Genomic DNA, 12914 nt, shown 5'->3' on the forward strand with positions numbered 1-12914 from the left:
TGTGGTGTAATTGGAGATTTGCATCATTGATGTGCAGCTGATAAATCTGCAGCAATTGTTTGAATTGCCATTAATTCGATATGGACCAAAATCTCTGGAGTATTTCCAGAAACTTGTACAGCAAAGAATTTAGGCAGTTCTGAAGGCAAAAAGGGTCCAAAACATTACTAAGGTGCATCTAACAAAGTGTTTGTTGAGTGTAAACATTAAGTACATCATTATGCATGCAGTACTGTCTCTGTGTGTGTTTGTGTTTATAAAGTGATTCTGTGGCTCTGTTGCACCAAGAGTATTTTCTTTTCACTTTATGTTTTTCTTTCCACCGTTTTACCTCCTCCTACACTCTGTATAGTTGTTTGCCCCCACTTAACAATGCACAGTGCACATTACAACTGCACAAACACACACAATTTAAAAAAAAAAAAAAAACATCTCTATGCTCAAAGTTCTTAAAATCAATCCTCCAGCAAACTGGCAGCTGATGATACTCTGGACTCTTTCACCCAAATACTACAGTCCTTTTTCAGACAGACCATTCAGATTTTCCACCCTAAGGACATGTACAGTTGTAATCCCAACACTTTTGTTTGGCAAACGTATGTAATATGAATGAACATGAAAGATGCCACAGTGCAATTCTTATTATATATTCATATGTTTCACCTTTTTGAGTTGATTGTGAGCTTCAGTGCTGAGGTTTAAAATGTCTCCAATCCAGGAGGTGAACAAGAGAAAATGATAACCACAGAAAGGAGTGTGAAGACTGCAGGGAGCTGTTAATTATCATTTTTTTTTATAAATGGAAACTGTTCTGTTTAATTACTTAATGTTATGACGTTACTGGTACTGCTTTCCTGTTTCGTCTTTGTCTTTTCTTCTCTTCAAATCCTTATGGTATTTTTCTACTACGTGAAACAAACTTAGCACACATCATTACTGACAATCACACATCACAGTACAACTAAAAGCTGATAGTCAGAAAAAATAATCACAGATTTGTCACTATCTCGATATTCTCTCAATGATGAGAAAGTATGCATGAAAGTTTCAGTATCGTAACATATTTTGTTCAACATCCATCTTGTCCTTTGCCCTGTTTCTAACTTAAATATTTGAAATATTCCCCATAGTCCCAGCAGGGCGCATGTGTGTGCATGTGCGTGATAGAATGAGGTCAGATGAGCTTTAGTTTGTATCTAAATCACTACCTTTGATGTGGGAGGTGTGCACACATTCGTGAATCTGCATTGTGTCATTTATAATCTTTTCAGAAGTGTGTGCATATTTGAAATGTTTTCAACCAAACAAAAAAAAAAAAAAACAGCAGTTAATATGCATCTTTTCTGCACTCCAATATGTGCTGGTTTGAGGTACGTGTGAATATCTGGCCCACATGATGAAGATCATCTTGGTCCGCTCAACACAGCTCGTCCTTTTTTGTCTCGCTAGCTGCCAGCTTGCCATTTGTCTCTGTTAAAATGTTCAGGTGGTGACAGTTTATTATGGGACGCGACAGAAAGGTCAGACCTCTCATACACACTTAGTAGTTTACTGTAGAAAAAGGTCAGCAGTGCGTCAAGGGTAAAGGACAGACAGAGCGTGTCAGACGAACCCAAACAAAAAGAGCTAAAAGGTTTTGTGTGTTGTGTGGGGGCGAGTGAAAATGTTACGCAGTTAAAGAAAAACAAATCAAAAATTATACAATTATGCTCAAAAATACTATCACATGTGTATGAACCAATCATTAGAAACTCTTATGTTCATAAATAGTTTAAATTATTCTCGGTATTATCTCTTTGGATAACCGTCACCCTCAATTCAGCTTTTATATAGTCATTTTCATGTGGCTGCATCAGCGTTTGAGTGAGATTGTAGGCCTAAATATTACATCACACAAAGAAATTCACTTGTAGGCTCCTCCTCATACTTAAAAGGATGAGACCTAATGCAGCACCTCAACAAGTAAAAATGAAAATTAATCCTCCTGGGACCTGCTTTGATTTTTTTTTTTTTTTTTTTTGAAGTCTAAGCTGATTCAAAAGCATGCTTTAAATTACCTTCCCTCAGAAAATGCTGCTTTATGTGTTAATATTTCCCTTTCATTAAATCCATCACATAAGTTGGAGTTTTTGTTTATTAATTAATCTGCTTCATTTTGTCAGTTTTACTCCTGATTTTATGTTAATAGTTTGCTGCACCAACATCTGGCCACATTTATGTTTGTTTTGTTGTTTTCTTTAAGTGTGTTTTTTTTTTCACGGTCTATTTTCTCATACTTATTTTCTTAATATACCGACACAGATTACAAAAATTATTTTGGAAAAATGGCAATTGTTCTGCCATTTGTGTCACACAATGAGTGAACGCTCTAACCAAAAGTCAGTGTGGATAGGACTACACCTAGTGGTAGAAATGTAGACGTACACACACAAGCTTTACTTCTACAAGACTATAAAAGTAGGTCGTGCGTTCAATAATATATGGTTATTTATATAACATAAAACATGAGGAATTTAGTAATACCATTTGAAACAGAAAAGAATATCTATTGCAATATAATGCAATAAGAGTTCAAAGTAACATGAGTGGAGAATCTTTTGTGGAAAAAGTTGATGCAATAATACCTTTAAAGTTCAACATAACTTTTTTTTTTAAGGGTTTTAAAATGCAGCCAAAAAGCAAAGAATAGTTGTGTCTAGAAAAAAGCATTTGTAAGCATCTTTTCTTCACTAATTGTAATTTATTTAAACCAAACACGTCTTACAGAATAAACGTTTTAGTGACTGTCATGGCCTAAAAATACAGCCGGTAACATCTCTATGCTGAATCTCACAGCCTGGCTTCTGTGGGAGAAGGCCTGCTGTTTGGTCTGCTGGCAACAGATAAATGTAAATGTTGACTCAGAGTGACTGGCCTGCCCTGATGCTTGAGTTCTTTCATTCCCTTCTGGTTTCTGGTATTAAAGAAAAAAATCTATGAAGGAAAGTGTTGTTCACTTTTCATGATGGATTTTGAGCTGAAACCGAAACACTCACACATTCAGAGGAATGACACCGCTGCAGGTAAATCTCCCTTTCTGTCACGTTTTAATGAAACTTTACAGTATTTACGCCTGAGAGCTCAAGCAGTTAGATGTCTACATATTTCTCTCTTTCTTCTAAAACATTTTCTTTACTCATAATTTCACAGACATGAAGTTTGTGATCCTGTTGGCTGTTTTGAGTGGTAAGCTTTCTCCTCTGTTGTTACTGCAAGTATATGTGCTGGTGTTGTAGATTTAAAGTCATGAAACATAGTTTTGAAAATTATAGTTTTAAAATTTAAACATCCAGTATGAAGAAAAAGATCTACTAGACTCATTTAACATTCAGGATTCGCCCATGACGCCTATTTGTGTACATTTTGTTAGGATTTCTTATTTAATACATGCGCCTACAAGTATTATTATATCCTTCAATGTTAATGTTTTTAGGGGGGTTTGCTGCCCCTTTCATGAAGGAAGAGGAGGCTAAGGGATTCATCAGGCTGAAGAGACAGGCAGGATATTGGGATCCACACCACTCTCAGAACCAGTGGGGTTACACCGTTCAGGAGCAGGTAAATGTTAGTGAAATGTTCTAAGCATATAGAGTGAGTCACTTTAAGAATCGTTTCATGTAATTGTTTGTTCATTAGGCTAATGAGTACTGGACAGCCATTCGAACAGATGCGCAGTATTACATGGACATGAGCAACCTGATGTTTGACCGCTCTGTGGCCACGTGAGTGACGTAACTGTTTGTCGCTATTAAATTACATTTGAATGTTTCAGTGTCAGACTCTTCCAACTTTATCGAGGTAACGCATTATCATTTGATATGTATGTTTATCGAGTACATTACTTACATAACTTTAAATCAAACACGTTTGCAAAGGAAAGAACAACGGTTACTATTTTAACGGTCAGCGTGCCCAAACCGCAGTACGTAACTTCAATGAGCACTGTAACTTGCTTTTAATATAGTTATGATACTTTTGATCACACAAACTTAAAGCCAATATTCATTATATGTATTTTACTTTGCAGCGAAAACAACAGGATGTATATGGAGATGCTGCGCAATGCACGCGCCCACCTGGACAGCCTGACCGGTCGTAATGGGTAGTAAAGAAAAAAGAAGACTGGGGGCCCAAAATAAAAACGAATTAAATGGAAAACATTTCATAAAAAGTGATTTACAAAAAATATATACAAAATATATAGTTAGAAAAGTATATAAAGACTTACTTGATATGGGATGTTTTTGAATATGTTCTCCATTCAGAGCCTGCCTGAACTGTACTAGATTTAGCGATCAAACGCACTACCTGACCTGAACGCAACATTTGGAGAGAAAGTCTTAGAATCTCATTAATTGGTCAGCTTTTTTACTCAAGTTAAGCCTCTCATTGGTTACGAAGCGTGGCCATTATTTCCTATATCAGCATGGGGGAAAATGTTGTTTTCAGCAATTGTGTCAGATTTATTGGATTATTGTAGAAAAATGATGCAAGCATTTCATACAATAAAATCAAAGTAAATTGAACTGAACATTTTGCTTCTTTAGTCTTTTGGGATTGTCTATTAATGGAAATAAAATGGATTTTATGCCATTAATTAAAACGTATTCAACAGTATTCGAAGAATCAAACGAAAAGAGATTTACCACCAGGTGGTGCTGCAAGATGCAGATTTTACTTCACAGATTTCAGCCAAAACTACATCATTGAAATGATCCTGTTTGAGGGGGATAAGTCATACCATTTGTGACACTGCAGTGACTTCAATTTTGCACACAACATGATGAGCAAATATGTTTTTTGCTGAATTCTAAGCGAGTCTAAAAACAGCATTATCTTAAACAGGCTTGTGTATTTAAACCAGCTTTATTGGTTTGATTAGGTACATCGAAACAATAAAAACAACAAACTTTTATGGGTTGTTTTCATTAATCCAGTACACTTTGTTACTTTAAATGTATTCTTTTTCTGCTGTGAGAAAAATGTATCTGATGAGGACACAACTGACAAATCAGTAAATGCTACTGAAACAGAGCAGCACAATTTTTAAGCTTCAGTGTGGTGATACTCAACATACAGCCTGAGGGCCAAATCAGGGCTATCATTTTCCGCAATAAGTCAGTTCATCTGACTTAGCTTTGACAACGCCCTCACAGATGTTTTATTTAATTAAAATTCCCGAGTAGAAATTTGTTTTGAATTTGAAAAAAAAGTATTTCAAGAATAAAAATATCAAATTAAATATGATGTTGGTTAAAAACATAAAAAATAAGGCAATTATGGGGTTTTACCTTAATCTTGTATATTGATAGCTAAATACCATTTGGTGTAGAGTTTATGAAGCATTTCTTTGTTGTTGTTTTTTATTTTGGCAATTTGCGAACTGAAAATGAACACAGGTGAGACTACTGTTTACTGAGGTTGTCATATATATCTTAAACCAGAATAAAATGCCAATATAATCAGATGAAACGTTATGATATTGACAAAACAGACACAGTGACTTGATGACTTATTCGCATGTATATTTTACACAGTGGTTTTTACAGGCTTTTGTTGACTATCTGACTCTTTCTGTTAAAGTGCCTGCAGTGGGCTCTTCTTGCTCAGTGGTACCATGTTTAAAAAATGTTTTCTTTGAAGGCAGATGATCAGTTGCCTCGTCAGTGTAACGGCTCTGAAGCTTGTTCCTCACTTGGAGTTGGAGGAGGGATTTTCATGAACATCTGCAGAGCTGGAGTGAAGATAAGGATGGTGCCTAATACTGAGACAGTGAGGAAAGCCCAAAGAAAGATTCTGTCTAACACCTGGGCCACAAACTTCCAGTCTTGTACCACCTGTGAAAAGGCAAAAATAAGACATGGGATTACAGAAAGAGTATGCGCAATATAAACATCAAGCTCTTAATCTGTCAAAAGAATTTAATGTTTATTGATAAATACTTTACACACCTCACGGATGAAGTGTTCTTTACGGATATGTCTGCTGATGTAGCGCACCGAATAGATGGCTTTCTCCAACATAGTACCCCAGGCTTCTTCGTCCTTCCCATCAGAAGTCGTCGGTCCGTGCGAACCACTGTTTGTCTTCTGGCCTCTCCGACCTCCAGAGCGAGACTTCAGCTCAGGGCTTTCGGGAGCCAGCTCTGGGTAGTGGTAGCGGTCAGTGTGCCCTCGCATGCACAGCATTCTGGGCAGTTTTTGAAGAAAGAGGTTTCGAACCCATGGTGACATTGGGTGGTAAGTGGCTGAGGAGCGGTGGTGGACATTGATGACAAAGACAGTGACGATGATGGAGAGGGTGACAAAAATCATGATGAAGAGGAGGTACTCTCCGATCAGGGGTATGACCTTGGAGGAGGAGGGAATAATCTCTTCAATGACCAGCAGGAACACAGTAAGTGACACTAGGACGGAGGTAGAGAGTGAAAGCTTCTCTCCTTCATCTGAGGGGAGGTAAAAGACCAGGACAGTCAGAAAGGACAAACCCAAACAAGGGATGATTAGGAACAGCGTGTAGAACAAAGGCAGTCTCTTCAGGATGAAGGAGTATGTGATGAAGGGATAGGATAACAAGCCATCTTTTCTGTTTCCTTTGGCACCAGTAGCACTGAGTATCTCCCACTCCCCGTTATCAAAGAAGTCTTTCCGATCAACCTGGTTGTCCATGAGAACCAAGTCCACCATGCTGCCATCATAGGTCCAGGACCCAAACTTCATGGAGCAGTTCTGGCGGTCAAAAGGGAAAAAAGTGACATCCATGGTGCAGGCAGATTTGTAACTGGCAGGTGGTGTCCAGGTGATGGCCCCGTTGTACTTCACAATAGCTTTGGTCATCAGGGAACCCTCAAACCGCCCATCAGCACTGAAGAAATATGAAACACAAGTCAATTCTCATCTTAAGTCCATTTACATGAAACTGTTAAATTAATATTACTATATGCAATCGTCCATCTCCTTGACAATGAATTGTTTTTATGCACCTGTTGTAGTTCAACTGATAATCACATGAAAATTGAACATTTATGGACTCTTTGAGAGTATTATGAAATGTGTCCACGTCGCTCCCTGCTACTTGACCAATGGCAACTAAGACAGGCTCAAACCTAATAAGTGGTCAAGTAAATGTATGGCTGATTGGGTGAATGTACAAGGAACAGAGTGGCCTTTCTGAGCACAGCTCAGTGTTACTGATTTTTATTTTAGTTTTTTAGATAAGGAGTAAGATTAAATATTTATAATATTTATATTACAACATGCTGGTTACACTCAAAGAAAGTTATTTTTTTAAAGCAATTAAGATAGATAGCATCACGTTGTGTTGGTGTTTTTCATACAGACAGACTCATGTTTCACATGACGTAATCATCAGCCACTGGATTGGTGAAATTTCAGAGCGGCCTTACTTCTCATACAGGACGATGTCTGGGAGCCAGATATTTTCTGAAGGAACTCTGATGGAGGTGATTCCTCCGTATTTATCTGGATTCCATCGCAGCTTGTAATCAATCCATTCCTGGTCAAGGGAAAATGCAGGAAGCCACATCAGCAGACTTATAAACAACACTCAACAATACTGTGATTTGCTTGCCTCTATACCCTCTATAAGAGACTCCTTTATGAATTCTGTCACCTATCAGCAGTTATTCAAATAACAACTAAATATTAAATTTAAACCAACTGCTCATACATACAGTTTATTTAAGCAAATCAAGGGTCTATATATTAGTTTTAAAATACATTACATTCAAAAAGTCAGTCTCATTTTTCTCTGCAAACCATGTGTTATTTGTTAATGCATCATGAAAAATAAACTGATTAACATTTATGAGAAAATGTTTATAAACGGTCTCTTGGATGATCCTGTACTATTTTTCATGCTCCAGCCCAACAGCCCTGTGTTCATTTTGTCTTACCTGCCACAGCCAAACATTAGTTGTCATTAGCTGATTTTTCTCATCCTAAAAGACAAAAACATAAGAAATAGAAAAAATATTATTATTTAAAATTGGGAAAATATGTTATGTAAAAATACTTTCCAAAAATGTAAGAAGAAATCATTTTTGGAACCCATTGTTTTATTATTTGTCAGATTTGCACATTAAAATGCAACTATGAAAATGAAATATATTTGCTTGTTTGGCTTATTTTGGTTGGGTTGTTCAGTTCTGTGCAAAAGACTCAAGACACCCCTGATGTCTTTGATTGTTTCAGGGAAATGGGAAATAGGTGCAGCAATTGCATACATAGAAATAAAATAAGGCAAAAACAGAGTTTGTAGAATTCTTAAAAGCTTGAAAGTCAACATTTGGCATGGACACTTTTATTCTTCAGCTGTGTTAGCTGCAAGCTTTCTTTCATTGTCATTCAGTATTCTTCAGGAGCAGTTCTCCAGGCTTCTTGAAGGATGTACAAAGCTCTTCTTTGGATACTGGCTGCCCTTTGTTGTGCCCTCTGTCTACATGACCCCACACTGCTTCAGTAATGTTGAGGTTTGAGCTATGGGGAGGCCAATCCATGACTGATGGTGTTCCACTGTGTGTTTTTCTATCCAAGTGTGCTTTTACTGCAGTGGCAGTGTGCTTGAGATCATTGTCATATTAAAAGATAAAGGCACTGCCAATCAGAAGCTTCCCAAATGTTAGTGGATCAAAGTCTGATGATACTTTTCTGGGTTCATAATTCCATCCATTTTGACAAAGTTTCCAAAACCATAGGCTGAAGTTCAGCCTTAAACACTGACAGAGCCTCCACTGTGTTCTACAGATGGCTGTAAAACATGGCACTCATTGTTATACCCCTCTCCTGACTTCCTCTGTACATACTGACAAAAATGTCAACCAGAAATTTCAGATTTGGATTCATCACTCCATGAAACCTATCGCCACAGATTTTGAGTCAAATTCTCGTGTCATTGGCATACCTCAGCCTTATCCGTCTCATCTCATGATTCTATTGATCCAAAAACACTATTTTATGCCAATAAGCTTTGATATCTTTGGCATTTTTTAAAAGATTTAACTAAAGAAATCGGAACTTGCTTTTGTAACAGAGTTCTAGTAACAAAGTACCTAAAGATACACTTTAAAATTGGTTCTTCGGCGTTCTAAGGCGCCTGTTCAGTGTAGACTCAACACTGGTTCACACTTAAATGATTCATAAACAAAGGTCTGCACATGTCAGTAGTCAAGGTTTACAAAGAAATCCAAGATCACTTATTTCATTCAAATATTTTATTGTCTGCTACTGTTTTAGTGAATAAAAAAAACCCAGCTGAGGTGAACCAAATCATCTTTTCGTTTTCCACTGTATCTGACAGAATCTGATTTATCTGCCACTTTCTTAGTAAACACAAAGAAAACAAAGTACCAAAAGTGGGTGCAGGAAGCTGTGCTGATAACAAAAACAAGTTCAACAACCTCAGCAGACGTGAGCGAGACATATTCAAAGATGTTCAGCATATCCAGCGCAGGCCTCAGCTGTCAGATTCAGTTGAATGTTTTGGTGATCACATAGACCAGAGGTGAACCATAATCTAATACAAAGCTGAGCAGCAGCCTAGAGAGACTCAGGGGACATACACAGCATAGGCAGGCTGTTGTTTTTATGTTTAGCTCCATCGCCCTTTCTCTTTCCCAGAATCCAACAGATCAACCTAAAACTTTCCTATTTGCCACAAACAGCTTTATGTAATTCATTTCTTGCTGTGTTTGTTGGAAAGACGAGAAGAAAAGTTAAATATGGACTGGCTGAGATGAATATTTCAAGCCAAGAAGCATGGTTCCTCCATTAGCGTGCTCAGTTTTCTCCTCTGGAGCACCTAAACCATCTCATCCTATTGCAACCAGCCTCTGAAATATTAAAGAAACACTCCAAAGAGAGAGTGTGTAATCACAAATATGAAGAGATAGCTTGAGCTCTATTTCAGCACCACACATAGTGGGACTGATGAAACCAGAACAAGACTCTTTATATTTCTTTTATATGTGTTACACGTGTTTTATCTAACTCAGTGTCTTGATACTTTTTCAGTAATTGCATTTTCAAAGCAAGTTCATGCTTGCATTTAGTTTTTGCTGTTAAAGGGCAAGGCTTGCAATATTCTTTACTTTGGATGTTGCCAACAAATCTCACAGGAAGACCGAAAGACTAAAACTTGTGTAAAATTCAAACTTAGTTTCATTCAAACTAAGGAAGCCACTTTTAACAGGAGTTGCAAATTGATGTCAGTCTGTTTGTACGTGTGTGTTGTCTCACCACATCGACCAGCTGAGAGATCTTGAGTCCAAAGCGTACTTTAATAGTGTCATTGGCACGCTGGATTGGCCTAACCCAGCGCTGATAGCCTTGGAAAAGGTTCTTCAATAAAGCATCCTCCATCTCCGCCAAGGACACAAACTCATTTGGAGCTGGAACAAGAAGAGGGAAGATGGATCAACAATAATAACAACTGTGCTCCTACTGCAGCTGCTTTTCACCATCACCAGCCTGATTTTAAGTGGCAGGGATAGAAAGTAGAGCATTTACTCTTCCTCTAAAAAACACACACTGCATAACAAGATAACAAGATAGGATAAATGGTTAATATGGCTGTGCACAGAAGCTGGGCAGTCAGCCCATCAGTCAGTCTGCAGTGAAATAAAGCCACCAGAGAAACAGAAACTGTAATGTCGATGGAGAGAGACATCTAAAATATCAGACACAAGGGACATCATGTGCAAGGACTAATGTGTGTGAGCTGAGGGACCGGGAGGAAGAGTGTCCACCTTTAACCTGCAGCGTTTTTGTTTTGTTTTTTTCCACTCTGGCTTCACATCTGTCTGACATCATCTGACAGGGTAAATATGTATAAAGGATCCACCAAGCAAACATAAAAGCCACATTACAGATGATTGAATCCCACAAGCTCTGGCTGTACTTTCAAGGACAGGTGCAGAGATGCTGATATATGACACCTGTGTTCTTGTTTGCCTGATGACCAGTCAGCTCCAAGAGAAGCAGAGCTAGGGCCATCGCATTACTGCGTTACACTGCAAAAAGGATTATCTTGTTGCACTAAAAAAGCTTAATTCATCCCACAAAAATGGCAGCTTTTGCTGTTTTGTTGTTGTCAGCACAATTAGAAGTCTGCATGGCTTTCTCCAAGTTACTGAATCTTTAAATCCGAAAAGAAACGTGGGAATGTAAACATAATCCTTTGCTTTATAAGACCAGTGGTGAGTAGTTGGTAGTAGTTTGTGCTTTCCCGTTTGACAAGGTCATCGGAGTTTATGCAGAGTTTAATCAAAGCTATTAGCGGATGTTGCACAACATGGAACAAATCGGTGGAGGCATTACTGAGCATAGAGTATGTATTCTAAAGAAATATTATATTTATATATACATATATCAAGAGTTTTCTCACCGGCAATCTTCGCGGGGGACAGCTTGCAAAAACCCAACAGGAGGAGAAGAAGGACTTCTAACTTCATGGTATTGTCCGGGGAGAGCTCTGACAGCCTCCTGTTAATAACTGCTGATCAGCTGGAGAAGAAGGCTATGCACACCGATATGTCTTAGACCCCGAGGTTCCCATCAGTGCTGGAACTAGACGGTATACGGAAAGTAACCCCGTTACTGCTGCCGTGTATCAGGGGGCAGGGACCTGATGTGAGAGCGCATGTGTCCGAATCTGATTCCGTTCGAGGCGTCACGGGAAGCGCCGCTGTCGGTGGACGGGGCAGGAGGAGGGAGGGAGCGGGGAGGATGAAGGAGGTGGTGGAGGGATTCCCGGATCGGACAAATAAGTGAAGTTTTAAAGATGCTCTAAATCATTGTGTTTAGCTCACTGCTGCTACTGACCTCCTCAGGATGGACTAGGTTATTACTAGCCGATGTTTAAAAGTACAGCGAGTCAGAAAAGTCCTGCTCGGAATGTAAGTCTTGAGCTTTCACTTTAAATTGTGTGTAGAGTTTGCACATTTTACAAAAGACTTGGGACAAACAAATACCCGCCTCTAATGACTTTAGCTTTTGTTGCATTTTATTTTATTGTCTATAGTTTTCTTTTTAGAAATATAATATAGGGAATATAATGCAGTGAGAATGGTTGCCCCTCCTTCAGTGTCACCTTTTAGTCCATAGCACAAAGCAATTAAGCCCGTCCTTTAATGCAGAAAGCCCCTGTATGTGTGCATGAAAACATCACATGAATGATGCGTCTTCATGAACTTGCTTTGAACATGCAATCACTGTGTACCTAAGCAGGAGACTAGCCTACCTTCATTAATAACATCTGTTTTACCTGTTGTTATGTGGTTTTGGAAAAGCTTTATTACACTTTATTGCACAATTCTCCCCAGGATCAAGAATCTTAGAAGTTTTATTTTGCACAAATAAAGTGAAACATACATACATCAAATTAAAGTAAGGCAAAAAATAGTTTTATTGACATAAACAGGAAGCAGAAAGATTCAAATCAGATTTTGAGACATTTATAGGCAAACCTGTAATACAACTGGAACATTTCTGTCTCAGAGCACCAGGTGTATCATCACATTATCACTGTGCAATCAGTCAAAGCTTATTGAGTATGTCCCAATGTAATTAGTTTGGCTAGTTTCAAGCTTGCTGAGACTCACCCTGGCATGAGTTTGTCTGTTAGTTTCCTCTACCTGATACCAACTATACACGGTCATGAATAGTGTAGTGAAAGTTTATTGTGTTGTGTATTTTTCAGAGGTCAAGTGTGTTTGCAAACATCAGTGTGAATATTTCATCAAGATAAAGTCATCGGCTGCTTAAGTGCCAAAGACAGAATATTTGGGGGTACAGGCTGGTTCACAACTACATAATTCAAACACATGATTGCACACATGTGAGACACAGACACAGAAA

At 38.3% G+C, this 12914-nt stretch overlaps 1 protein-coding gene across 1 annotated transcript; it reads right to left on the minus strand.

Moving 5' to 3' along the window:
• Positions 1–4709: 4709 nt before the first annotated feature.
• LOC134644031 (neuronal acetylcholine receptor subunit non-alpha-2-like) lies at positions 4710–11809 on the minus strand. The gene is made up of 6 exons (XM_063496677.1): positions 11443–11809; positions 10296–10447; positions 7955–7999; positions 7445–7554; positions 5991–6903; positions 4710–5876 (listed from the first exon to the last, which is right to left on the minus strand). The coding sequence occupies exons 1-6, from the start codon at positions 11507–11509 to the stop codon at positions 5703–5705; spliced, it is 1461 nt and encodes a 486-aa protein (XP_063352747.1). The 5' UTR covers positions 11510–11809; the 3' UTR covers positions 4710–5702.
• Positions 11810–12914: the final 1105 nt, after the last annotated feature.

The sequence above is a fragment of the Pelmatolapia mariae genome, linkage group LG2 (assembly GCF_036321145.2).
Source record: "Pelmatolapia mariae isolate MD_Pm_ZW linkage group LG2, Pm_UMD_F_2, whole genome shotgun sequence".
In the NCBI taxonomy this organism is placed as follows: domain Eukaryota; kingdom Metazoa; phylum Chordata; class Actinopteri; order Cichliformes; family Cichlidae; genus Pelmatolapia; species Pelmatolapia mariae.

Bases quoted from the DNA above. Each gene is read 5' to 3' on its own strand.
- LOC134644031 (XM_063496677.1), bottom strand. From the start codon at position 11,509: ATGAAGTTAGAAGTCCTTCTTCTCCTCCTGTTGGGTTTTTGCAAGCTG. The intron at 7,555-7,954 runs GTAAGACAAAAT...TCCCTTGACCAG, and splicing joins CTAATGTTTGGCTGTGGCAG to GAATGGATTGATTACAAGCT. The intron at 6,904-7,444 runs GTAAGGCCGCTC...ATATTTCTTCAG, and splicing joins GACATCGTCCTGTATGAGAA to TGCTGATGGGCGGTTTGAGG.